Consider the following 27,369-nt stretch of genomic DNA (forward strand, 5'->3'; position numbering starts at 1 on the left):
GGGGGGGGAGCGAAAGAGGGCAATCAGCCTAGAATCTCTAAGTGGCCACAGGTGACACATGACAGAGCCAGTGGTGGGATTCAGCCAGTTCGCACCACTTTGGGTGAATCTGAGCAGTTTGGTGAACTGGTTGTTGGAAGAAATCATTAGTTCAGTTCAGTTCAGTTTCAGTTTATTACATTTATATGCCGCCCTTTTCCCCCGAAGTGGACTCAGGGCGGCTCACAACTCAACTAGGGAAGAGAATACAGACACAAAAAAAAATTAAAAAAACAAAGCATAATGCATAATTTAAAAACTCACAACAGTCATACCATTGGAGAAGGGGGGCAACAGCTCTTTAGCCCCAGGCCTGTCGGAACAGCCAGGTTTTAAGGGCTTTGCGGAAGGCCTGGAGGGTGGTGAGGGTTCGAATCTCCACGGGGAGTTCGTTCCAGAGGGTCGGAGCAGCCACAGAGAAGGCTCTCCTCCGGGTAGTCGCCAGTCGGCACTGGCCAGCGGATGGAATTCGGAGGAGGCCTAATCTGTGGGATCTAATCGGTCTAGTGGAGGTGATTGGCAGCAGGCGGTCTCTCAAGTACCCAGGTCCAATACCATGAAGGGCTTTATAAGTGACGACTAGCGCCTTGAAGCAGAGAACCGGTTGTTGAATTATTTGAATTCCACCCCTGGGCGGATCCCAGATCCAACGTTGGCGTCCTCAACTCAGGTGGAAATGGGGCTGCTGCCCAAGTCTCAGAGGTTCCTGCTGCTCCCTGGGGGGAGAAGGGCTGGCTCTGGAGCTCCAGGGGGGTATTTGTCAAGCATTATCACATCAGGAGGAAGAGGAGGAGGAGGAGGAGGAGGGGGGGGGAGGAGGAGGGGGAGGGGGAGGACTGTGGGGTCCTTGATGTTGAGCTTGGTGGTTTTCTTCCAGATGTTTTGTGACCGAACTAGGTAACATCATCAGTGCTGGAAGGGAGGTGGAGGGGGGGAGGAGGAGGGGGGGTGTCCCTGTCAATTCAGGGAGTATTTGCGATGCTTCCTCTCGGAAGAAGACTGCAGCCTCTGCTGGAGGGAGGAGACGGGGGGGGGGCCTTCAGTAGAAGCCCATTTGCTGACTTCTGAGCTGCAACCCTTCTGCTGATTCCCATTCTGAGAAGAGATGGAGGGGATTCCTTCTCTGGAAATCCCTCCAGGCAGCGTCCGGCAGAGGTGGGGAGCAAATAGATCTTGGGGTGGACAAAGGGAGTTTGGGCTCAGGCTGCTTGTGTGGATGGGTTCCCTCCTTCAGAGACCTCTCAGCCTCTTTCCCCTGACCTGCATCTGGACAAATTCTTTGGCCAGCCTCCAAGCCACAAGTAGGAGGCCTCCAAAATGAACCAAGCCCGGCTTTTGTTGTGGCCCGCCAGCTGCGAGTGGAGCTGGCGGCAGACTCGGACGCTGCGGCGTTTGGGGAGTGCTGGAGCCTGGGGAAGGCCCCGATGGATGCTCTGCGTCAGGCACAGAGACAGAGCCAGGGCCGTCTGGCATTTCCCAGCCATCGGAGAGGCAGCTGCCTTTGGAGGCCGATGCGAGTGAGGAGGAAGAACAGCCGGGGGCTGTTCCAGATACACGAATGCACAGAGAGGTTAGGAGAGGTGAACAATGGGGGACAAGGAGTCGACTCGGGAAGCAAAGCACACTGGGACGCTGAATGGTCCCTCCCTGGCTGGGGAATAAATGGACGGAAAGGGGAGTGGTTGTCGTAGGAGACAACAGTTCGTATTTCGGAAGATTTTGCTCATGGCGTTTCGTGCCACAAAGACTACTTGCCAGAACTTCATGTACATCTTTGCGGCTGGGAGCTCAGGGCCCTGCAATTATCACAAGCAACGGATGAGGTCTGTACTGCAGTTAACTCCCTGAAGGACTCTTGCCTGGACTTTTCAGTGGGTGAAGGCCATTAATCCACAAGAGGTGAATGAAGAGGGGCTTTTGGTGACACGGGGTCCCTTTCTTGCTTCTGCTGAGGCTGGGCCGGAAGAGCTTTGGGCTGCCGGGTGCCTGAGGGGCAGATGAGGGATTAAGGGAAGCTAACCAAGAGCTCTGGAAATCACCAGAATCCCTGCGGTTCCCTTCAGGACCTTTTTGCCTTCGATTCCCAGGAGCTCAGACTCCGTCGAACCAGCCCATTCCATACGTTTCAGGAGACTTTGGGCAAAGCAGCAGGCGAGAGGCCCCCTGCCTTTACATGTAGTCCTCAACTTACGACCACAATTCAGCTCCAAACCTATGTTGTTAAGCGAGACAGTTCTTGTGAGTTTTGCCCCATTTTCTGATCTTTCTTGCCACGGTTGTTAAGTGAATCACTGCAGCTGTTAAATTAGTAACCCGGCTGTTAAGTGAATCCAGCTTCCCCATTGATTTTGCTTGTCAGAAGGTTGCAAAAGGAGATCACGTGACCCCAGGAAACTGTGACTGTCATAAATGTGAGTCAGTTGCTAAGCATCTGAATTTTGATCATGTGACCGTGAGGAAGCCGTAATGGTCGTAAGTGTGAAAAACAGTCATAAATCATTTTTTGGATGCTGTTGTAACTTCAAATGGTCACTTAATGAACTGCTGTAAGTTGAGGACTACCTCTGGAGTTAGTCCTCAACTTAAGACCAGAATTGGGACTGGGATTTTGGTCACTAAGTGATGTGGCAGTTAAGCGAGACATCACCGGATCAGTTTTTCACGAATGTTTTGCCGTGGTCACTGAGCTTATAGCATGGTCGTTAAGCGAATCCCATTGACCTTGCTTGTCGGAAAGTTGCAAAAGGGGATCACAAGACCCCAGGACACGGCAGCTGTCATAAATATGGACCAGTTGTCAAGCGTCTCCATGCCCAGGGGGCTGCTGCAATGGCCATAATGTGAAAAATGGTCATAAGTCACTTTTTCCAGTGCCGTTGTAACTTCGGTCGCTAAGTGAACTGCTGCAAGTGGAGGACTTCCTGTGCTCTCGCCATCCCAGCTTCGTCCAGGTGGTCTTTCTGGGAAAGCTGCAGATCCCCTGCCCTCCTCTCTCCCCCAGGCAGCCTTTGGACCCACTGGCTCTGGACAATGGGAAGGGGAGCCAGAGGTCTGTGCGAGGAGGAACCCGGCAGCTGCCGTCAGCCGGTCCCATCCCGGGAAATGCCGAAGGTCCCTCCCGGCTGACGCAAGGCAGGCAGTGACCGGTTCTTCCGGGTGGGGCTTAATTCTGGGTCGCTCCCTGGGTTTTGAACTCTGGGCTGGTTTAATTGCTTTAATCGCTGCTCTAATTGCTGGTCCTGTATTTCTTTTAATTGCCTGCTTTTCCTTCTGCTCTTCTTGGCGGGCGTCTCTGGAGAACACCGGATCCAGACACCCGCACGGCCTCCGACACGCAGGGCTGGTCCCCGTCTCCGGCTGCCAAGTGACTGGGCCGAGGGTGGCTGTTGTTCCTTGTGCAGGTGTGTGTCCTCCATGGCCTAGTTCATATTAGGGCCTGCAGAGTCACACTGAATCACACAGGAGAAAACAAACTCCTAGAACGCCATAACATCCTGATAGTGAATAACATAACATTCTGAGATGTGCCCTACCATTGACGTCCAGGATTTGACCATATATAGAAAGAACTTCCCTGAAGCAGTAGATTAGAAATTGTACTTTTACAGGCTGTCTTTACTCACATGCTATTGCTCCTCCTGCCTTTGTCCTATCTCAATAAAAGGGGCTACCAGACCCCCAATCTGGGTCGCTCCATCTCGAGAAAGTTCGTGTCCTGTCTTTTCTCAACATTGGCCTCATGGACGACCCACGGGAACTTCACATTTGGTGACCCCGACGTGATAACCTGTGTCGCCAGCCTTTCACTCACCCCCGACTGGACAAAGTCTCGCAACCAGGGCCGGCCGTCAGCGAACGGAGAACCCTCCCAAATCGTGAGTATGGGCTCGGGCTTCTCGAAGGCTCAGACTGCGCACCTGCAGGAGCTTCGGGATATAGTCAAATTGTCTGTTGCAATCTCTCAAGCGGCAGGTCGCCCGCTTCCCTTTCCCCCGAAAAAACATTTCCTCTCTCTATTGGCTTACATCTAAGAATTGTCCCATTTACCCAGAGAGGGGCTCTCTTAAAGTCTCCTTATGGATCAAATTGGGTATTTATTTCCATGAGGAACCTCGAGCCCCGCCAGAAGTTCTCACTACTTGGAGACTTCTTGTAAGATGCCTTCAAATTAATGAGGAAGATATGCAGGGGGCTGCTTTTAAGCCCCCGGCAACATCTCCCCCACGCTACGAGGAGATCGCCCCTCCTGCTAGCCAGGCGATGGCCCTCTCCGAGATCCCTCCAACTCCCCTGGCCCCTCCGGAAGAGAAGGTTTCCCCTCTCCCTTCCGCCCCTTCCCCCGCCCCGCAAGTGTGGCATAGCGCTCTCCAAGACGCTCTGCGCGATGCGTACAATCAAGGGGACATGGAATTGGCACAGGATTGTTTCCCCGTAACCTTTCAAACCAACGCGGCTGGGGTGGTTGTGCCTAATTATATCTCAATCCCCTATAGGGCTCTTAAGGATCTTAAGCAAGCCGTTTCCACCTATGGGGTGCAATCCCCATACTGCAAAGGACTGTTCCGAAACCTTTTGTCAGGGGACCCCTACGTGCTGGAGGATTGGAAACTTCTCCTCGGCATGCTTCTTACCCCCTCTCAGTTTGCCATTTGGACCTCCAAATACCTTAGAGAGATTAACAAGGCAATTGCCAAGGGTCTGCCTAACAATGTTACCGCCCCTCAGCTAAAGGGAGGGGATGGGTTTGATACGGGGCCTCTTCAGGCCACGGCCCCCTGGGAAGCCCTTGGAATTCTTTTCACAGATGTTTCACAGAGCAATTGATTTATAGGATCCGAATTGGAGTGGAGAAAAATGGTTTTGTGCATGTGTAAGTTTGTGTGTGTGTGTGTGTGTGTTTGAGTGAGCGAAGGATCCAGTAAGGGAACTGCGCCTATTTAGTAGGTAAATTATGGGGACAGGTTGGGCAGTAGAGAGTACAGAGAAAGTGATGAAAGAGTGGGAGAGAGGAAGAAAGAAAAAGAGTGAAAGAGACAGAAAGAGACAAAGAGGAGAGAGAAAAAGAGTGAGAGAAGGGAGGAGAAAGTGACAGAAGAGGGAAAAGAGGGAAAGAGAACGTGAAGAGAGAGAAGGGAGGAAGAGGAAAGAGATATCCCACAGCCCTTATAACACCCCTGTGTTTGTTATAAAAAAGAAATCTGGTAAATGGCGTTTTTTGCATGATTTGCGGGCTGTTAATAAAATTCTCCAACCCATGGGAGCACTGCAGTGCGGCCTCCCCAATCCAAATTTGATTTCCCAAGAATGTGATCTCATGACACTTGTCCACTATTTCTCAGACACCCACCCTTTTTGCAGCCCTAATTACAAAAGCCCCTCCGCTCCAGTGGAAGCCTCCTTCAACAGCTTTTTCCTATCAAAGACGCTATAACTGTCTTTGCCGATGGGAGCAGACATCGGGGAGCATGTGCCTGGCAGGAGGATGGTACATGGCACACCCAGCTCACAGAGCCACAAAAATCCTCTCAAAGAGATGAATTGGCCGCTTCCATCTTGGCCTTTCAGTTATTTGACAAACGACCGTTTAACTTAATTCTTGCTAGTCTTTATGTGACTCAGATTATAACCTCTCTGTGTGAGTCTTATATCTCTCCTTCTACTGATTCACAACCTTTGTCTCTGTTTCTCACTTTACAAGGTCTTGTCTCCTCTCGCTGTCATTTTTTCCATGTCTCCCATATCTGAAGTCATCAGCCTTTCCCTGGGCCTCTCCAGGAGGGCAATGATGTTGCTGACGCTGCGGCATCAGCCCCGCCCCCCCATGTCAATGTTTGTTCTGCTATCACACCTTGGGATAGCCACTCTTACTTTCACCAGGATAAAAAAGCGCTCATAAAACAATTTGGCCTTACGTCGGCGGAGGCATCAGCAATCATTCAACTATGCCCCACCTGTAGCCAGCAGGCAAACCCTCTCCCTATGGGGGTAAACCCCAGGGGGACAGAGTGTTGCCAAATTTGGCAAATGCATGTTACCCAATATCCTCCATTTGCCCCTTGGAAATATTTACATGTTTCCATTGATACGTATTCAGGCTACATTATGGCATCCCCCCAAAGGGGTGAAGCCACCAAACATGTTATTAATCATTGTATTCGGACCTTTGCATCGCTGGGACGCCCAAAAGAATTAAAAACAGACAATGGCCCCGCTTACACAGGTGCAGCCTTTGCTGCCTTTTGTAACCAATGGGGCATTGTGCATAAATTCGGCATTCCTTATAACAGCCAGGGTCAGGCGTTGGCTGAGCGCACCAACCAGACATTAAAACATGCCCTGGGCAGATATATTGGCAATAGGGGAAAATGCCCCCTGGCCTCCCAGCAGTGCAACACACGCTTAACCTTTGCCTTTATGCCCTGAATTTTTAAAATCTCACCAGTCAGCCGCCTTCCTCAGCAGCGACTCGTCATTTTGCAGCTCCACCTACTGCAGACACCTCCCGTCCACCTGTCTACTATCGCTGCTTGCCTGACTTGACGTGGCGAGGACCTGCTGACCTAATTACCTGGGGAAGGGGCTACGCTGCAATCCAACTCAAAGACAAAGTTCTTTGGATTCCAGGACGGCACGTAAGACCATATTTGCCAAAACCACCTATACAACCACCTACACAAACACAGAAGCAGCCTGACCATGACCAACCAACAGGAACCACAGCTTGAGGCTGTCTCTGTCTCTGACCTGGAGAACAGAGCAGAGCACCCTCCACCCTACACTCCCCCGACCGGCTGCCCCGTCTTTCGCCGCAGATCCCCCTACTATGTGTTTGGTTGAATGCTACCTGTTGTCATTATTTGAACCAGTCTGGAGAAATTGAAACCAGTGTGGACAAATTACATGATATCGTTCAAACAGTTGGACAAACATACAAAGCCTTGGACTCCTGGTGGGATTGGATGACCTCTTGGTTACCTAATTTTATCTGGTTGGGAAATGTTTCCAAGACCGTTATAACCCTTGTTGCTTTGCTGATACTGTTGTGTTGCTGTATTCAATGTGTATCCTCTTTATTAACTATGTGTAAGAATACACTCTCTAGCTTGGCTCCACACAAGAACATTCACATTGTCAACCACATGGAGTTACATGAACAGTCAACCCCTTGCATGGGGAAAGATCCCTTCTGCATGCCCAGCGACGAAGAAGGAGACGCTGCCTTTTAAAAAACCAAAACATTCCGGGTGTGTGTGTGCAGGGCAGTTTCTGCTGTCTGAAACACACATACACAGGGATGGAGACACATCGTACCAGAAACATTTTTCCGGCCTAAACAGTCAGGACTCATTATGCAGCCTCATGTAACATGAACTATGTGAGCCAGCTACTCCCACACATGCCCTTTCCCCTCCCAATGCCATGCAGCTTATAACCTTCTGTTCCCCCTTTGCCATGATGTGATTTTATATTGGTTTATGTGTAGAATGCTGTGATTAGCCCTGTCAGATGAAGAGGAAAAGTCTTGTTGACAAAAAGAAAATAAAAAAGTAGGAGATGTTGTAATATAATTCCTTGTGCAGGTGTGGGTCACCCATGGCCCAGTTCATACTAGAGCCTGCAGAGCCACGCTGAACCACACAGGAGAAAACAAACTCCTAAAACGCCATAACATCCTGATAGTTCATAACATAACATTCTGAGATGTGTCCTACCAATGACGCCCAGGATTTGACCATATATAGACAGAACTTCCCTGAAGCAGTAGATTAGAAATTGTACTTTTACAGGCTGTTTTTAACCACATGCTATTGCTCCTCCTGCCTTTGTCCTATCTCAATAAAAGGGGCTACCAGACCCCCAATCTGGGTCGCTCCATCTCGAGAAAGTTCGTGTCCTGTCTTTTCTAAACATTGGCCTCATGGACGACCCACGGGAACATCACAGGTGGCAGAAAGTGGGGCATCCCTGTCTGGGCCTGTGCCAGGCAGGATCCGCCACCTCCTGCCACCACCATCAGCTCCTGCACTGTGGCCTCCCTTGCCTCAAGCCCTGGCTCCTTCCTGTGGCCACCTCTCCCCCCCCCCACCGCTCCTCTGAACCCCTGGGTGCTGGCCCAAGAGGAGGAGGGAGCTGTTCCAGGTTTCCCTTGGAGAAACTCTTCTCCCAAGTCCGGGGATGCCCTTCCCTAAAACTGGGGAAGAGCTCCAAGGCTGGGCCTCTGGTGGAGGATGAGGCTAAAGGAAGACGTCCACGGGGAGCAGCTGGATCGAAGGATCCTTGAGTGGGATCTTGTAGGTCCTGGGCCTGCAAGAGATGCTCCAGAGGGTCTTGGGATGGCCACACCCTGCCTTAGTCTCAAGGAAAGAAGCATTTCAGAGCAGCAGAGCCTCAGGAGGGAGGATGTCCTGCAGTCAGGCCCTGGAAGGGCCTGAGGAGCAGGCGCTGAGGAGCCCCCATCCCCATCCCAATGGCCACCCGGAACCCCTTGCTCAACCCTTCAATGGGCTCCTGGGTGTCTTGGCCACAGGTGGTCTCAATATCCCAGGCTGCTCCTGCCTGCAACTCTCTCCTGCTCGGCCGCCTCTGTGGCTGGACGGACATCTGAGGACGAAAGGGAAGGGAAGGGAGGGGAGGGCTGAGACCCAGGAACTGTCAAAAGAGGGAAGGGCCAGGAGAGGGCAGGAGAGGCTGGGCACCCAGTCCAAACTCCAGCAGTCAGACAACGGCTCTCAAGCAGGGGAGTGGCCAGGGAACAGTCAAAGAGGAGGGCTGGAGGGACAGACACTTGCAAATCCCACTGTTACAGCTCTCTTTTGACCATCTCTGTGGAGAGCCCCCCCCCCCCCAGGCTTCATCCCTGCACCTCTGCCGGATACCCATCTGTACTGAGGCTTTAAGCTGCCCAGAGTCCCTTGACAGCAAGATGGGTGGTACATAAAATTAATTAAATCACTTTCAATTAACTTTAATAAACCTTATGCTATATTAATTACATTAATTTGACACTCATTATATATGGCATTGCTTTAATATAAAATTAAATGTGATCTTGGGGGTTCTTCTTACGTCCTTGGCGTTGCTAAGTGCTGAAAAGGAAAGTGAAATGTATAACTTGGAAAATGCACCTGTCCTCGGCGGGACGGAGAGTCTGGGCGCCTTCGCCACCTCCGCCCGGCCAGAAAACCTGCCCGAGAGACTCGCCTTCTGCCTGCGGTGCCCCCCCCCACCCTCACTCCGGCCGGGGGCCTAAATGAGCCCATGCGCCGCTTCCGAAGGGCTGCGGGGCGGGCTGCCTCCCGGGCGGTCTGCCTGCAAGCGGAGAGAAGGCGAGCGAGAGGCTGGCGCCGGGCTGCGGCCGGAGCGCTCCCTGCTCGGCCCGAACAGAGGAGAGGGAGGCCGGGGAAGGAGCGCGGCCAGGTCCGGGGAAGCTCGGTCGAGCGCGGGCTTTCCAGAGGACGCCGACCGACCCTTCTTCCCTGCACCCGTCCCCGCAGAGGGACCGTCCGGCGAAAGAGGCCGGAGGAAGCCCCCCCCCTTCCGCACAGGCGTTGGGACCGGGAGAAGCCCTGCCGGTCCCCGGTTGCCTCCCCCACCTGCCCCGCGGAGCTCCAGGTACACAAGAGGAAGGGGGGGGGGAGACGTTGGCAGGAGACTTTAAGAGTGGGGAGGGGAGCAGAGGGGAAGATGCGGACGGGATGGGGAGCAGCTGCCGGGGGGGGGGGAGGCAGAAGGCGCCTCTGAGCACGGACTGAGCGCAGGGGAACCGGCGGGGACTCCCTCAAGGCAAGCGCAGAAGCCTGGCCCAGCTGGCAGCCTCTCCGCCCTAGCAGGGACGCCGACGGCGCCCCCCCCCCCCCCCCCAAGTCTGAGCCGGCGGGCAGAAGCGGCAAAGTAGCCGCAGCCGCTGACGGGCTCCGAGGGTTCATCCCGGATTGGGTGGCAGCTCAGCCAGCGAAGCGGAGAAGATCCCCGGGGACAACGAGACACACACACCCCTACACTACTTATTGGGGGGGGGGGAGCGTTGTGCCTTCAGGTCCCTCTTAGCCCGGGGCGACCTCTTGAGTGCAGGGGATGATAAAGGTCCCATGGAAGAAGGGGAAGCAGCTACTATCGCCTTTTGTGCAAGAAAGCCAGGGAAGAGCAGCCTGGTTGGGGTCTCTCTGTGGCATTTCCAGCACAGCCCCCTCCCAGTAAGGGTGGCCTGATGGTAGGGGGCAGCCGAGGTCCCCTGGGGGCTTGGCAGTGCAGGGAGCCCTTGCAAGAATGCCCCTTTCTTGGAGAGGGTTTCGCTCCCTTCTGCCAGTCCCCACCCCCCCTCTGCTCCCATTGCCGGAGCTTCTGGAGGCTGCTCAGAGGGCCCTTTGGGGGCAGCCCTGCAGGAAGACCCCTCCTTCAGAGCTAGAGGCTGCCTCCCAGGCAACGGGGGGGGGGAGGGAAAGAGGGGCATGTGGGGGGAGACTCACCACTTCAGCCTCCTCTCCCTCGTTGAGCAGGGCCCGGTGGCTCCCGCCATGCTTCTCCCCCATGGAAAGTGGTCCCGGTGGGTCTCTGGAGATTCCCCCAAGACTGCCGGCCCAACAGCCCTTCCTAAGCCAGCAGGGATGGGGCCCTTTATATACCAGGCTGACCTGCAGGGCCACACCTTCCTCCTGCCAGGCTCCTGCTGCTGCTGCTGCTGAGGGGCAGCTCCTCCCTGGAGCTCCAGGTGAGAACACCTTTCCTCACCCAAAGAGGCCGGGCTCCCTCCTGATGGGGCCACTCCAGAGAGCAGCGGGTCCACGTGCCCAGGCAGGTTCCAGGCCCGGCAGAGGGGAGGGCTGCCTGCAGAGATTAGGAGATGTATTGGGGGGGGGGGGGTTGTCTCCTGACAAAGGCAGGTGTTGTGTGACTGCCACCAGGTGGGCCACTGGTTGTGGGAGAGAGGCCACTTGGATCGGAGGAGGCCTGCAGGTGCCTCCTCGCCCCCTCCCCTTTTCCTGCCCAGAGAGGGCCTCCCCCAAATCCTTCACTCTCCTGCTTTGCATCCTGGAAGGAGGGAGGAAACTCTGTGGGGAGGAGAAGCTGGCCCTTAAAGAAAGAACTGGGGATCCAGGGCCTGTGATTCACAGCGAAATAAACGTTTCTGCTTCCTGAACTGAAAGTGCTGGACTATTTTCTGGCTCTTTGGAACTCACTGGGCCCCTTTTCAGAGAAATTCCAACACAAATTGAGCTGGGCTCCCGGGATACCCCAGGAAGGTCCCCGGAACGCTGACGTTGCTGCAACCAGAAGCTCCTTTGCCAAGAACCAGGCAGAAGCAGCAGGTGACCCAGATGAGCCCCTCTCGGCTGGCTCCGCTGCAGGTGCTCAGCCGATCACTGGGGGTCTTTCGGGTGGAGTCCCCAACAGGGGCTCCCTGCCTACCAGCCAAGGGACGGCTGCACTGCCCAATGTGCCTTTTCTCTCAGGTCTCCTCAATGGAGCCACTCCGTTTAAACATCCATTTTAATCGCCTAAAACTCAGCATAGCAACCCTTCCCTCCGCCTCCTCCTTAGGTAGAGGGAGCCACCCAGGGACGAGGCCTTGTGCGCCTGAACTAACACTGGAGGCTCTCCTGAAAGGAGGGGCACTTCACAGAGGAAGCAAAACAGCTGGGCTTTTCTGGGGTTCAGCTTCACCCTCTGCAGAGCAGGAAAGGAGGAAGGCAGCAGATGCTTTCACAGGTGTGGAATCCCAATCCAGTGGGATTGGGGGAGGGGGTTGTTTACTATTTGCGGGTACCACAAATTGCCTCCGGAACTTGTGGGTTCTTCATCACTGGAGGTTCTCAAGAGGAGAGTGGACTGCCACTTGTTTGAAATGGTAGAGGGTCTCCTGCTTGAGCAGGGGGCTGGACTAGAAGACCTCTAAGTCAAGATGCTCTTAACCGAGGTGGTGAGGGGGGAAAACCCCACATGACCCACAGAACAGAAGTAAAAGAAGTATTGGTGTCCTAACCACCATGGAGCAAACTGTCTTCAGGTTCTTTCAAGAGGAGAGTTGGGAGAAAGCTCCCTCTGGCATCTCCTGCCTCCAAGAGGTCTTCCATTCCTGGAGGGAGGGAGGGTGGGAGGAGAAGCAACTGGATTTCCATGGGGAGAAGCAAGAAACAAGCAAAACGGCTTCCCTCCAGAAGTTGTGGGTGCTCCATCCATGGAGGATTTGAAGGATATGGGACAACCATTTGTCTGAAATGGTAGAGAGTCTCCTGCTCAGAGAACCTCCAAGGTCCTTTCCAACTCTGCTACTCTATTAATTTAGAGGGCAAATACAAAGCAAAACTGAAGGGGCACAAGTGTTCGGACCAACTATTAACAGGTGGATCCACTTTTCAGGCAGGATGGAGGCTGGGGGAAGGGGGGCATCACAAACCCCAGGGGTTTCAGGGGCTCCCCTCTGGGGCTGGCAGAGAAAGTGCCCTCCTTTGCCTTCCAGAGGGAGGGAGACGGTGGGGGTCTTGGGGGCGAAAGGAGCAGCCCCCTTGCCAGCTTTCCCAGTCTCATGCCTTGAATGCCAGAATTGGGCTCTGGGGCGCCACTGAATGGATAAAAGCGGCAGAGCGGCTGGGAGGGAGGGGCTGGCAACTGGAGACAACCTGGGCTGGCAGGGGATTCTGGGAACTGGAGTCCACCCATCCCAGAGTTGCTGAGCTTGAGCAAGGCCCATCTGCGGTCTAGGGCTGCGGGGGCTCGGGCGTCGCAGGGGCACCGAGGAAGATCCTTTGGGGAGCCCCTCTCTGTGCAGGGTCTTCGGGGCAGCAACCGGGGGGCGCCGGGAATGAGCCAGGGGCGACCAAGGGACCCGGGACCGAATTGGAGCGGCTTAGCGCCACCCCTCTTAAACTTTCATGAGTCTACGGCGCGGCTCGTCCGCCCAATCGCGTCCCCGCCCGGAACCTGGCGCGCAGGCGCAGTGCTTCGGCGGACGCTCGGCCGACGGGCCGGAAGCGGAAGCGGCTGAAGGGCGAGGAGGCGGGCGGCGGCGGCGGCGGCGAAGGAGCGGCCAGGTCGGGCGGCGCAGGATGTGGAGGGCCCGCTCGGCGGCGGCGGCGGCGGCGGCCTGGTTAGTGCGGGGCGCCTCCAGAGAGCCGGGCCCGTGACTCCCGGTTCCTGGTGCCCGGCGGGGCTGAGAGGCAGGCGGGGGGCACCGGGATCCGCGTTACTCCCGGCCGCCCAGTCCCGCCTCTCTCCGCTCAGCCGCGGCGCCTCCAGGCACGGATTTCTCCCCCCCCCCCCCCCCCCCCCCCCGGTGTTGCCTCGCGGGAGACGCGAGGCCGGGGCTCCTTTTGTGGGGGGCTGGGAGGCGGCCTCTCGCCCAGGCCCGGCGGCGCCTCCTCCACCGCCCTCCCTGCTGGGGACGGTCAGGGCATGGCGGGAGGGGAGGAGGCTCTGCGGTGCCCGTTGCAGGGAGGGTAAGAGTGGAATCTGCACTGCTAAGCAAATTAAATGCCCACAAAACGTTTATGAAGCACTAAGGAATCCATTTAATAGCCGAAAGGAAACGCCCTGGAGAACCGAGGTCCCAAAGCTGCCGTCCCCAAGGAAGAAAGAAGGGGGGAAGCTCCTCGGATGGGAAGAGAAACGTTTTCCAGGGAAACAAAAATCCCCAAGACGGCCCAGATTCCCTTTGGAAGAAGCGCCTTTGCCCCCCCCCCCCGAGGATGGAGACCCTCCCTTGGACACAGGGGGGGGGAAAGAGAAGCCCCCCCCCCCTCCTTGGAAGAAGGGAGGGGGATCTAATGCTTGTCCCAGTCATCCGGGCCCTGCTGGTACCAAAGGCACCTGGGCTTTTCTGGGTCTTCGCTTCCCATCCAGAACTGAAGAAGCTTCTTGGATGAAAAGCAAAATGTTTTCAATGGGGGGAAATCGAAAGCCCAGTTCTGCCTTTTGGAAAAAGCGCCTTTGGGGCCCCCCGGGGGCCTTGGAGGATGGAGAACCTCTGTAGATACAAGGTGAATCTCCCTCCCGGGGACACTGACCCAGTGGGAAACAGAGAGAGAGAGAGAGACCTGCTCATGTTGTGGTTATAAGGCCCCAGGAGACCATGAGTTGAGACCAGCACTCCTAATGTTGGAGCCCCTTGGCTTTTTGTAATAATGTGGAGTGCATAATCCCACTTTCATAGGCATTATAATTAGCAAAGTTGTGAATCTACAGTATGTTTATAAACATGAGAACGAGAAAGTTATTTCACTGCCTCTCTGTAGCTGACCATTTGGGAACTGTAGCATGCTGAGTTCCTGACTCTTGTGTGACCATTGCAAGCCAGATTCCTTGGAGGTTTGTTAGGCTACGTCTCCCTTGAGAAGCTGCTGAGAAATTCCAGGGCTCTCCATCCCGACTGGGCTTTTCAAAAGGCCACTGGACTTCTTTTGATACGCTCCTTTGGGACAATCGGGACCTGGACGACTGAGAATCTCCACAGACACGGAAGGATCCATGTTGTGGAAGGCTAAGATTGAATCACTATGAAATAATGTGTTTTTTTCTAATTCGCCGTTGATTTGGGAGCGGTACTTTTTGCATGCAAGGAAATGTTATCCTGGGGAGAGTAGGGAGGCACAGTCTCTATGTGGGATGGTTTTGTGAGACCTCCAAACACAACTTTGCTCCCAAAAAGGAAGCAGAGGATGGTTGCAGCACAGATTTGGTGCTTTTTTTAAAAAAGCCCCCAAAGTCTCTCAGGGACCCTTACGGGCTGCCTGCAGCTACTTCTTTGAGTTCCCCTCAACCTGGATGCCTGAATCATCCTCTGAAGATTTCCCATGGCCTCCGGGGAAATAGCTGTTGATGATGGGTGGGGTGGGGGAGGACTGCAGAAACTCCACAGGAAATGTTCACCTTCAGTGACTGAACTGCTGGTACTCGAGATTCTGAGGAAGTAAGAATGGAATGGAATTTTATTATTTATATGCCGCCCTTCTCTGGGAGGACTCAGGGCGGCGAACAATTCAAAAGGGGAAAAAGGGGAACATAAAGACGAAATACAAATAATTAAAATAAGCAACAGCCGCACAACCATACATGTTGAGATGGGAGGGAACTCATCAACCCCAGGCAAAGCCAGGTTTTGACGGCTTTCCGGAAGGCCTGGAGAGAGGTGAGGGTCCGAATCCCTGCAGGGAGTTCGTTCCAGAGGGCCGGAGCTGCCACAGAGAAGGCCCTCCCCCGGGTAATAGCCAGATGCATTGGCTGGTAGATGGCACCCGGAGGAGGCCAACCCTGTGAGATCTAATGGGTCTGTGGGAGGTAATTGGCAGCAGGCGGTCTCTCAAGTATCCAGATCCTGGATTCAAGAATCCTTGAATAATTCTGTGTTTCCTGCCTTCTAGCGCTGCCTGTCAGAACTTGGCCAATGGGAGCCTCAGAGCGAGAGGGAAGCCGCCGCTGCAGAAGCTGCATCTTATTTCACGGAAAGCTCATCATTCCTGCCCTCCCATTTCCAAGCTGCCCAGACTTCGGTCGCGGACGTGGGCACCGCAGTACTCCACCCTCGGTCGCCTTCCCCTGCGCAACTCCAGGCTGCTGCTTGCACAGTTCGGCCGCCAGCCCTCCAGGAACTTTTGGGTCGCTCGGGTGGCCTCCCGGCTGCTGCGGCTGCGCTACCTCGTGCTGGGCTCCGCCGTGGGGGGCGGCTACACAGCCCAAAAGGTACTCGCTCTCCGTCCTCGGGGGCGGCTGGCGGTTGAGAGGCAGGTGGCCTGGGTAGCCTTTCCCATAACGGAACAGGGAGGCAGAGCGAGTGGCTCTCTGCTTCGGGAGGACCTTTTAGATTCACTTGTAGGCCAAGCGGGGTTACGCAGGTATCCCGGTGGATTCTCTTTTGCAAAGAAAAGGATTCCAAGAATTAAACCTTTCTCTTCAAGAACAGCAATGTCGATTCCGTACAGGTAGTCCTCCACTTACAACAGTCCGTTTAGTGACAGTGGCACTGAAAAATGTGACTTCTGATCGTTTTTGACAGTCGCCACCTTTGCAGCCTCCCCAAGATCACGTGATCCAAATTCAGATGCTTGGCAGCTGCTTCACATTTATGACCTTTGCTGTGTCCTGGGGTCACGTGGTCCCATTTTGCGGCTTTCTGACAAGCAAAGTCCATGAGGAAGCCAGAGTCAATTTACAAGCAGGTTACTGATTCATCAGCTGCAGTGATTCACTTAACTACTGTGGCGGGTATAGGTTGTAAAATGAGGCACAGCTCGTTTAACAAATGTCTCCCTTAACAACGGAAATTCTGGGCTCAATTGTGGCTGTTAGTTGAGGATTACCTGTATAAATAAATCATTTCCTGACATCAAAAAGAAAATCCTCACCAGCTTAAGTCACATTATGAAAACCAGTCTCTCTTTGGCAGCTATTCATTCTGATGTGTCTATAGCTAAAGCCCCACCTTGTGCTGGGTCAGTCCCAATTTTTTGTCTCCAGATACCTTTAATTCAGAAGTTTGCAATATAAAATAAATTCGTCATCAGTCGTGCTCAAGCTGGTTTGGGTTTTTCTTCATGCCCGTAAGATCCGTGGCAAACATGAACACTTTTTAAAGCAAGCGCCAGCAAATGTTTGTCTTCCTTGGTGGGCACAGGGCATTTTAAAATAATCGTTCATTTTTCATAAAATAACAAGCAATATTAGATTATCCTTCGGCTCCATTCCAATCCCACGATTCCTTTTCCTGACTTCTGTGTGAATCTTGTCAATATTATCACATTCCGTCCCCTCCATCTTCTGTTCTCAGCCCTAAACACATCCAGGTCCTTTAATCTCTCCTCACAGGGCTTAATTATTGGCAAGCTTTGGTTGGAAAGTGATTTTGTTCATTTCCATTGTATTTGTGAACGGTCGCTGACCAAGATGGTTTGCTAAACAAGGAGTGGCTGTGTTTCAAAATACCATTGCTAAGTCTCCTACCCTCTGACATATATCCCTGTGGGTTTGATTTTCTTAGTGATGGGTTTTCCTCCTGTTAAAGAGAGGTTAAGCCTGGCATATCCTAAGCTCCTTAGGGATGCCCTGACAGCTATAATAAGCATTTACCCAGTTCTGAATGGCCACTGTAATTAGATTCCATACAGTTCTGAAGTCTGGTAGAACGGCAGCCCAGGAGGATGGGTCCCCGCCCCAAGTCCTCCTCCTCCTCAACCTGGATTCAGGTGGGGGAGTCGGAGCAAAAGTCCCCAGTCGGCCTTTGTAAGGTTTGAAGGCCACCCATCAGGGTGGGAGCTCTTTCTATGCAGGTTGCTTCATGTAGGACAGGTAGTCCTCTCTTAACAACAAGCCACTTAGCAACCATTTGAAATTAACGACAGACCTGCCCAAAACTATGTGTGCCCCTGTGGTCACGTGACCGCATTTGGCAACAGCTCGCCTCTTATGGCCCTCCTGTGGTCACGTGGCTGAGATTTACCACTGGTTTTTGCTGGTTTCTGGCAAAAAATGCCCACAGGAATAAATTGATTTGCTTAATGACCTCTGCATTCACCTAACCACCACACTGTTGATTTACTAACCACTGCAATAAAGTCCTAAAATCATCTCCAGTCACATGGGTGACATATAGGACCTTCATCAAATACGATGGAAATTCTGTAGTCCTTTACGGTCGTAAGTCGAACACGGCCTGGGTGTGGGCTTGACCCTTGACCTGATAGATCATCCCTCTGTCCAAAAGCTGTGCTTGGTTGTGAGCCACCTAAGTCCCCCTCTTGGCAAGACGGGCAGAAGAGAACGTTTGAAGAAACAAAAGCCACCGCCTGCCTTTCATCAGCAGCCATTTCTCAGTCGACTAATTGGGCTCAGTAAACTAATTTATGGGGGTGGGGGGGATCTCAGGGGTGGCGATTTGATACCCAGAAGGCAGCCACCTCGGATGCCGTCCTGCCAGCCACCTCAGTCTACCTCTGCCTGCCCTGGTGCTGCTGTGCCACCTTTCCAGTCTCAAAGACACGTTCAGATATTAACTTAAATCAGTGGATTTATTCACACGTCAGTTGATCAGGGCTGGGTTTTCTGGAAGGTGGGTAGTCCTCAGCTTACAACCGCAATTCAGCCCAAAATCTCTGTTGTTAAGTGAGACATTTGTTAAATGAGTTTTGCCCCATTTTACGACCTTTCTTGCCACAGTTGTTAAGCGAATCACTGCAGTTGATAAGTTAGTTACATGGTTGTTAAGTGGATCTGGTTTCCCCATTGACTTTGCTTGTCAGACGGTCACTAAAGGGGATCACGTGACCTTGGGACACGGCAGTGGTCACAAGTATGGGCCAGTTGCCAAGCATCGGGATTTTGATGACGTGACCGTCACGGGGATGCCGCAAAGGTCGTAACTGTGAAACATGGTCCTAAGACACTTTTTTCAGTGACGTTGTAACTTTGAATGGTCACTGAATGAACTGTTGTAAGTCGAGGACTACCTGTGCTTTTTCAAGACTTTGTGTTATGGATGCAAAAACCTGATTTCCTTTTTCCGGCCTCTTCTAGACCTACAACCAGTGGAAGGATTCCTTGCCGGACCTCAGTGAATACAAATGGATCGTTCCCGACTTCCTTTGGGAAATGGACGAGTACATCGACTTCGGTTGGTGCTTCATTTTCCTGTCAGCCGATTCCATCTCTTGGGTCCTCCATGGATGTTGTGGGGCTAATCTGGGGTACACACAGCATTGCCACCCTTGTTTTCTTTAGAATTCAGTTCTTCGTTTCAGAAAAGTTTGCTTATGGACTTTATACAGCCTGACTTCCTTGTGGCTCTGGGCAGTGCGCGGAATTCAGAGGAAATCTGAGCGATCCACGTATTTCCCCCGTTCCTCTGCTCGTTTTGGGCTCTGTGGCAAAGGAGGCGTGGAGGATAACGTTCCCGGTTTATATCCTCTTCTGTCTTGTTGGTAACGCACACAAGACATTTAAGCTCTTTTCCATACAGGGGGAATCTGGAACTCAGGTACTTTTCCTGGCTGGAACACCCCTTCAGAGCCACGCTTTGGCCTGGTGCTGCTGCACAACCGCTGCATTCTCTCTCTCTCTTCCTGTATTTTATTTATTACTATCCTATCCAACAGGCTGAGTAAATCAGGTATCATTGTCAAGCCAACAAATACCGTGTTTTTCAGAGTATAAGACGCACCAAGGTTTTCAAGAGGCAATTTAAAAAAAAAAAAGTTTTTGCACTCTGCAAACCTTCCAAAAATGGCCCATTTTTTGTGAAAATTGGTCCTTTTTTTTTTCCAAAAAAAGGCATGAATAGCCCTTAAGAGGCTTCTAGAGTGCTCTTGGGAGGGGGGCAAAAATAAGAAAAAACAGCCTGTTTTTAGCTAAAATGAGCCTGTTTTTGCCACACACAAAAAAGGGCACGGATAGCCTTTAGGAAGTTTATACAGTGCCCCTGGGGGCTGGCGGGGCAAAATAGAGCAGAAAATGGCTGGAAGCCTCCTAAAGGCTCTGCACGGCCATTTTGGTGAAGGGGGCGGAAGGCAAAAAATGTTGCATTCAGTGTATAAGACGCACCCAGATTTTCAGCCTCTTTTTTGAGGGAAAAAGGTGCGTCATACTCCGAAAAATATGGTATATAATAAATAAGCCTAAACCAACACTAAAATTACTTTAAAAAAAATAAGAAACAGGAACATTAGGATTTTAAAAAATCATTTCAGTGGATTATTTTCACTTTTATCTCAGCTGCTTATAGAAATGTATCTTCTTTCTCAACATTTTACTTTAAGATTTTTATTAGCAGTTTGTTCTAGTGAAGGCAATAAAAAAGAAATACCTTCGAGAGGGAGATGAAAACATGCTGCTCCACTGATAGTTTTACTAGATTTTGATTTTATTTTTTGCTGTAACGTTTTATAAATTTGCTTTTTTTTTTAAATTGTAGACCAGTGTTTCTCAACCTTGACAACTTGAAGATGTCCGGACTTCAACTCCCAGAATTCCCCAGCCAGCATTCGCTGGCTGGGGAATTCTGGGAGTTGAAGTCCGGACATCTTCAAGTTGCCAAGGTTGAGAAACACTGTTGTAGACTGACTTGTATACAGATAGTCCCACACTTACGACCACAATTGAGTCCAAAATTTCTGTTGTTAAGCAAGGCATTTGTTAAGTGAGTTTTGCTCCACTTTACGACCTTTCCTGCCACGGCTGTTAAGTGAATAACTGCAGGTGTTAAATTAGTATCACGGTTTGTTAAGTGAATCTGGCTTCCCCCTGGACTTTGCTTGTCAGAAGGTCGCAAAGGGGGGGTCACGTGAACCCGGGAGACGGCAAACCGTCATAAACATGAACCAGTTGCCAACCGTCTGAATTTTGATCACGTGATGAGGGGGAGGCTGCAAAAGCAGCGACTGCAGGAAATGCCCCTAAGTCACATGTTCCCATGTCGTCGTAACTTTGAACAGCTCCCTAAATGAACTGTGTTAAGACGAGGACTTGTATTAATATTATTTATGGATGATTAAATTTGCATCTCGCTGTTGGGCCGACCTTTACATAGGTGACGTATAACAAGAACGGGATTTCCCATTCCCCCCCTTCCCCCAATTCTCATGATAAAAGAGGCGGCTGCCCTTAGCCTCTCTCTGCCAAGAGCAGCCCTCCGTGGGTGGCAGCGGAATCGAATCCTTCCAGGGCCTCAGCTGCCCCGTTCGCAAGAGCTCCGGGCCTGCCTGGGTCCAGCTGGTCTTTGGGGGAAATGCTGGGCTCTTGTCTCCAGCTGGAGGTGAGGCCGTCAGGTCCCCCACCCCACCCCCAGCAGTGATCTTGTGGCAAAGTGCGTGACCTGCCCTGCCCTCCCACGGGTAGAAGTCTTAGCTGTGTGTGTGTGTGTGTGTGTGTGTGTGTGTGTGTGCAGGGGCCATCCGGGGGTACAAATGAGCCGTTCATTCTGGGCGTCCTGTGAGCTGAGACTGCTGGTGCTGGTGGCCCTTTGAGGGTGGGGACTGCAAAGAAGGGGCTTCTTCTTCTTCAGCCTCTGAAGGCCCCCTTGGCTGGCAGAGGGAGACCCAGTCAGATTTCATAGTGTCGCTGCCTGAAACGCTCTGCAAATTGCAACAGGTTAAATGGAGGCAAAACTTTCTTTTTTAATTACAAATCTGGAGTTGACTCCTTTTCCCGTCTTCCTTGTTCCTAGAGAAACTTAAAAAGGCTCTTCCAGATTCTGAGGAGCTGGCCAAGCTGATGCCCGACTTCCACAAGATCAGCGAGAGCTTCAGCTCCTTATCCGGCTTCTTCACACCTGGTAAGGGAACTGTTTGATCCCCAAGCGGAGCGACGTGGAAGGAGAAGCTGGAAAGGGAATCGTTTTGCATTTCTTAACCCCATGAATCTGAAACTCTGGGGGGCGGGTGGGTTAAGGGGTGAGCATCGTAGGCCTTGTGGAAAACAGGAGGGCCTGATCTCCCCTGCAAACAGCCCCACTGCTGGATCTCCCCCCCAGCTCTCTTGAGACCCAGACAGCCCAGGAAGAGGGTCCTGCCTGGGAGAGGCCACCTGTCCAGAGAAGGTTAGTCTCCAGGAGGAGAGAACAGTAGCCCTTAGACATATATACCGCTTCCCAGGGCTTTTACAGCCCACTCCAAGCGGTTTGCAGAGTCAGCCTATTGCCCCCCCAACCATCTGGGTCCTCATTTTACGGAAGGTTGGAAGGCTGAGTCAACCTTGAGCCTGGTGAGATTCAAACAGCCAAATTGCAGGCAGCCGTCAGTCAGCAGAAGCAGCCTGCAGTACTGCACTCTCACTGTGGCTCCTGATGATAATGATGTTGATGGGCATCTGTTAGCACTAGCAGTAGCATTGAGACTCACTGGGCAATTCACAATGTTTTGCATCTTTTCCCCAACCGTCTGGGCCCTCATTTTACCAACCTCGGAAGGACGGAAGGCTGAGTCAATGCCGGTCAGAATCGAACTCCCAGCCATGGGCAGAGTTTGCCTGCAAAGCTGCCCTTAACAATTGTGCCACGTTGGGCTCTTTCAGGTCACAGGCCCAGAGGTTTCTTCTCAGTTTTTGCTGTGAGGCTGCCCCTAATGCGCCCCCTCCCCAGAGGTTTAATCCCTGCCCTGATTCTGCACCTTCGTCTTCCTCAGCGAGGGCGCTCTCTATGGAGGCCGCATTGAGCATTGGCCTAACCATGCCGGTCAGCAGATGTGATTGTGGGAAGGGGGGGGGGGGCGGAAGAGAAGACAGCAGCTGGATGGGGGGAAATCTCCAATGCCCTGGTTTTGCGGGGGGGGGGTATTTAGGGGGGGGACCGGATGTGTGGTGAGGAAATTCAGATTTTCAAAGTCTCAAGTTCTGGAAGGATGTTCAGAAATTCAGGGCCAGTAGATGAGACCCTCCTATGAACTTTCAATTTTGGAAATTGGACCGGCCCCTTTTTCCCTTCGTGGACCCCCCTTCCCCTTGTCGATACCTCTTGGTGTGCCGTCTCTGAGGAAGTTGTGGTTGTGTCTGTGTGGCCCTTGTTGTGATCCCCCCAGGTGGTATTGCCTCTCCTTTGCCATTTGTAGTGTTTATAATTTTCTTCCCCTCCTTCTGCTGGTTTCTCACAGGTCACAATTTGGTTAATGAAGTCATAGGAGCTTCTGATCTACTCTTGTTAGGTGTGTAAAATGCACTTTTCTTTACTCTCATTTAAATATTCCTCCCTTTTTCAAAAACTGTAATGACAAATAAACTGCAGCAATCGGAGACCGTGGCTCGGTTAAGGTGGATTCTTTTATTAGAAATTCTTCAAACTTGGGAATTCTTGAGAGCTAGTCTTGGCAAGCCCCAGTCAGGCTAATAGAATTGCCTTTCCCTGATGGTATCGATTGAGTTTCTCAGTTGTAGAAAACAGTTTTTAAGAAAAAGTGAAAAATCAATGCCTGAAAATTCAGGGCCTTTTGGGGGAAAAAATTATTTCATTGATTTTAATTTGCCCCCATAACCACTCAAAATGACCAGTGAAGCAGAAGGGGAAGGTCAGTACATTTTATCTTGAAATAATATTCAAGGGCCCTCTTTCCCTTCAGATAAATAGCAACAAGGAAAGCCATTTTGGTGAATTTGGTGAAATGTAAATTGCAAGCCTGCAGTTGCTGAAAGCGTTTATTTTATAAAATGTCCCGTTAGTCATGGAGAATCTGGGCAGATATTATATCACATAATACTATATAGTTTAAAATATGTAGATGTTCACTGTTGCCATCTCAAATACTCACACTTTCCAGATGTGAATGTAGGTTTAAATTACAAATGATGCAGAAATTACTATTTTTTTGTCATTTCATTATTGGAATATTGAATATCATTATCAAATTCTCTGATTTTCAATTAAGACTATTTTAAAACACAATATAATAATGTTTAATCACCTTGTTCGCTCATGGAGGGGTGAATCGATTTCTGATTCTTGGGGCCGAAACCAAAACCCACCCACCACGATTTGGCCCCCAATGGCCCCCGTCCCAGGATCCAGACTTTGGTCTTCTCAAGCCATGCCCCGTTTTTTACCCCCCTCCGCCCCACTCTCTGGTTGAAGCCAAGGAGCCCTTTCCTGCCTCTTCTCTGGAGGAATCCTTCTCCCCCCCCCCCAGCCCCCTTCTGATGCCTGGCCTCATTTCTGCCCTGGGGAGCAGCTACTGGCACTGGGAACGGCCCTTCCAGATCTGCTGACGGTTCATTGGTGCTTGGAATGCCCCCCCCCCCCCCGATCCTCTGCCAGATTCCCTTCCTCTGCAGCTCCGTCTCCCCTTTCTTCCCCTTTCAGAGTCCTGGGTGGTCTTCACCGTGTGAACGATTCACATTTCTCAAGGCTAGGCTGTCATCCTCCCTATTATTCATTTTGCTCACCTTCTATTTGATTTATTTCTTTTGTTTATTTGATCTTATGACGGAAACCTTACCGTGCCTATCTGTTAATATGGTCACATTAAGACCGCCTACAGCAATAAAAACAGGACACAAACCCCAATTCAAATCAAAATTCACATGAGTCCTGGTAGTCCAATTTAACCCATCAGAGCTTGATGAGGGAGAGGGGCTTCCTTGTGGGAGCCAAGCTTCCCCCTTGGGCAGCACCTACCCTGAGGCAGCCTGGCACCCTTTCCTGCCCCTCCCCAGCGGAGCTTCCTGCATTCCCAGAGAGGCATCTCTGGCAGAGTGAAGACCCTGGCATGGTTGTAAGGAAGGCAGTGGGGCCCCCAGCCCTGTGGGGTTGAAAGGTGGACGCCAGGAGCTTGAATTACGCCACCGTGTGCCAATCAAGGCAGCCTCTCAGACATGGCTGCGTCTTGGTTGCCCCTGGACTTCCTCCCAAGTCAGCCTCGGGCAGGCAGAGGGCACCTTCGTCTAGGCTGCCCCAGCCACCTCCAGAAGGGGGACACAGGCAGGGTGGGTGATGCTGGGCTGAGCCTCCTTTGCCAGCCTCCCAGCTGGGGGTCCTGCTGGGAACGGGACTTAAGCTGGGCAGCTTCACCCAGTGGGTGGGGAAGGGAAAAGCAGCAGAGACGCCTAGGGCAGGGCAAGGCAGAAGGGGCAACTTCTACCCCCACCAGCTGCTTGGTTCGGAGGGTCAGCCCTGCAGGGAGGGTTTCCTACAATTTGCCTTAATTCCTGGATTGTATTTGGGGGTGGGACCCCCAATTAATCCCATGCCCTGATATCCCAGGTGGTTTACAGACCTATAACCAAAATCCACCCGGCTTCTTTAAGGCAGGAGTCTCCAAACTTGGCAACTTTAAGACTTGCAGACTTCAACTCCCAGAATTCCTCAGCCAGCCATGCTGACAGGGGAATTCTGGGAGTTGGTCCACAAGTCTTAAAGTTGCCAAGTTTGGAGACTCCTGCGTTAAGGGAATCCAGCCCGGCTGGAAAGAGACTCCAGGGAGAGATGGGGGAGGGGGGCAGGGAGGAAAAAGGGGAGCCGTCCAGCCTGATGTGGCAGCCTTAGGTCATCTCCTGAGAACATATTCCAGTGTTTGAGGGGCTGCCCCAGAGAAGAGGATGTGTGTGTCAACCTTTTCTCCACCAGAAAGCAAGACTGGAAGCAATGGGTGGAAACTAATCAAGGAGGGAAGCAACCTGGGGCGAAGGAGAAACTTCCTGACAATGAGAACAATTAACCAGTGGAAGGGAAGTTGTGGGTGCTCCATCACTGGAGGTTTTGAGAAGAAACTGGACAGCTTTTGTCTCAAATGGTATAGGATCTCCTGCTTGAGCAGGGGGTTGGACTAGAGGACCTCCAAGGTCCCTTCCAGCTCTGTTCTGATTCTCCAAGCTAGTCGTGGGGAACTCTTAGGAAGAGTCTATAGGCAGACTGAGTGATTTCCATTTGCTGGACCAAGGCTCTTTTATCCTTAGTCTCAGGAAGCCATTCCTCCTGCATAAACGGAGCCAGTGTTCAGGAGCACAGCTTGCTAATCCAATTCCGTTCTGATAAGACCAAACCTCCTTGTGCAAGAATGTGCGAAGGATTTCACAATTCCAAGCAATACATCTGTCCCGATTGAGAGATCCCAGTGGCCCAGGGAAGGCCAAGCAGGGGCTCATCAGCCTGAGCCATTCTCAACGCTGCTGCTCTGGGGGGCAGCTCCCTTTCACTCTGGCTCTCCAGGAGGAAACAACATCCTGTGCGCATTTGCGTTGTGAGACACAAATAACCTGAGCCACTCATGAATTGTACCAAGAAGAAGGTTTATTGCTAGTCGCCCGTGTTACGAGAATCTCTCCAGACTGACGGTCAGACGAGGCTTCAGGGGTTCTGGGGGAGGCCAGGCCAGTCTGCGAGGGCTCCAGGCTAGGGCCCCTCTTAACACCTCCCTCCAGCCTCCCTGGAGGTCCCCCCACATCCACCGAGAGACTATAAGCTGCCTTCTGTGCAGCTGCCAAGGCATTCTCGAGGCTTCAGCTTTAAAGCCAGCCTCTCCTGGACCCTCTTCCACCTGCCTCCTAAGTCCATGGACGCCCTTGTTCATAAGAGAGATAATCACACATATCAACACAGCCACATCGAGCCCCTATTTTGTCCCCTCAGGTCTGTAGGGCAGCGTCACCCAACCTTTCCGGCTCCCTGGAGCAGCAGCTGGGGGAAGGGGGTGGTTTCACGTCCACAGCCACTGCATGGCTCGGTTCCCAATAGGCCACGGACCAGGGGGTTGGGGGCATGCAGAAGGGACTCTGGTGGAGGATCTGACCGGCTCCCTGGGCCCTTTGGCCTATAAAATGGGGCTGCCATTTACCTGAGGCAGGTGAGAATATACCTGAGTGGAATGGAGTGGCCCACTTATTTTGCTTTTTGCCCAGAAAGTTCTCCAGGTAGCTGTAATGTCACCATTACTAAGCACAAGATAATTAGTGCTAAATTGCTCCACAAACGGACAGGACCAGATAAGAGATAAGGCCTTTTTCATTGTTTCGTTTAATTGCTGCATTATCTTCCAGAAGGCCGATAAGAGCCTCCATCCCCAGTGGCAGCCTTTCTCAGTCCAGACAGTCTTTTATGGTACAGAAAGTATTTGATTTGCTTCCTGATCTTCCCAGAGCGTTTTTTTTCCTTCAGCTGTGCATGTGATCTGGGGAAGGGAAAGCGGCATTCGCTTCACACTTCAGCAGACCCCAGAGTCTATGAACCACCTGGTCCCCCCTCCTCCGTCCCTGTCTCCTGTGAATGCTGGCTGGGGAATTCTGGGAGTTGAAGTCCAGACATCTTCACGTTGCCAAGGTTGAGAAACACTGATTTAGGATCTTTTGCTATATTTTTATTGGAGATTTTTTAAACAAAATAAAAGCAATGCCAATATTAGAAAACAAAGTAAATAAAAGTAGTGAATAATTAAGAAAGAAAAAAAGAAATATTAATCAAATTCACATGATTACCCATCTCCCGAAAAGCAATTCTGGACAGTGTACACCAATGCAATATAACACTATAAAACAAATTTATATCTTATAAAACATCACATATATAAAACAATCAGTGAAAAATACAAATCATTTTTAAAAGAAATGCAGCAAAATGCAAAAAATCCCATAGATTAGGGGTGGGGGAATAGAAATTGAAGAAGCGGCTTCTGTTCTTTTTGACACCGGCTATAAATGCATTTATATTAAAATTGCATCATAAGTTCCTTTTTTCGTAAGCTGCTCTTCCCAATAATCAGACCCATAAATCACAAATTCCTTTTTTTTTAAAGAAAAAAGTCCATATGAGGTTCCTAGTCACTAATAAAGGTAACAAGTTAATTTTGCTATCTTCTAGTTCCATCCTCTTCCTCCGCTTTCCCTCCCGTGACCCTTTTCTAGCTCCATTAGCCCCAAGAAGAAAAGCTGTGGACTCAG

At 51.8% G+C, this 27,369-nt stretch overlaps 1 protein-coding gene across 1 annotated transcript in view; it reads left to right on the plus strand.

The window, feature by feature from the left end:
• The first annotated feature begins 13,012 nt into the window (after nucleotides 1–13,012).
• The window catches only part of OPA1 (OPA1 mitochondrial dynamin like GTPase), a 51,611-nt gene continuing 37,254 nt past the window's right edge, over nucleotides 13,013–27,369 (plus strand). Inside the window, exons 1-5 of the mRNA XM_032224856.1 lie at nucleotides 13,013–13,123; nucleotides 15,393–15,711; nucleotides 18,538–18,634; nucleotides 21,182–21,289; nucleotides 22,602–22,652. Coding sequence (XP_032080747.1) covers nucleotides 13,083–13,123; nucleotides 15,393–15,711; nucleotides 18,538–18,634; nucleotides 21,182–21,289; nucleotides 22,602–22,652 — 616 coding nt within the window. The 5' untranslated portion in view covers nucleotides 13,013–13,082. The remainder of the gene's footprint in view (nucleotides 13,124–15,392; nucleotides 15,712–18,537; nucleotides 18,635–21,181; nucleotides 21,290–22,601; nucleotides 22,653–27,369) is intronic.

Source organism: Thamnophis elegans, chromosome 10 (genome assembly GCF_009769535.1).
Source record: "Thamnophis elegans isolate rThaEle1 chromosome 10, rThaEle1.pri, whole genome shotgun sequence".
In the NCBI taxonomy this organism is placed as follows: domain Eukaryota; kingdom Metazoa; phylum Chordata; class Lepidosauria; order Squamata; family Colubridae; genus Thamnophis; species Thamnophis elegans.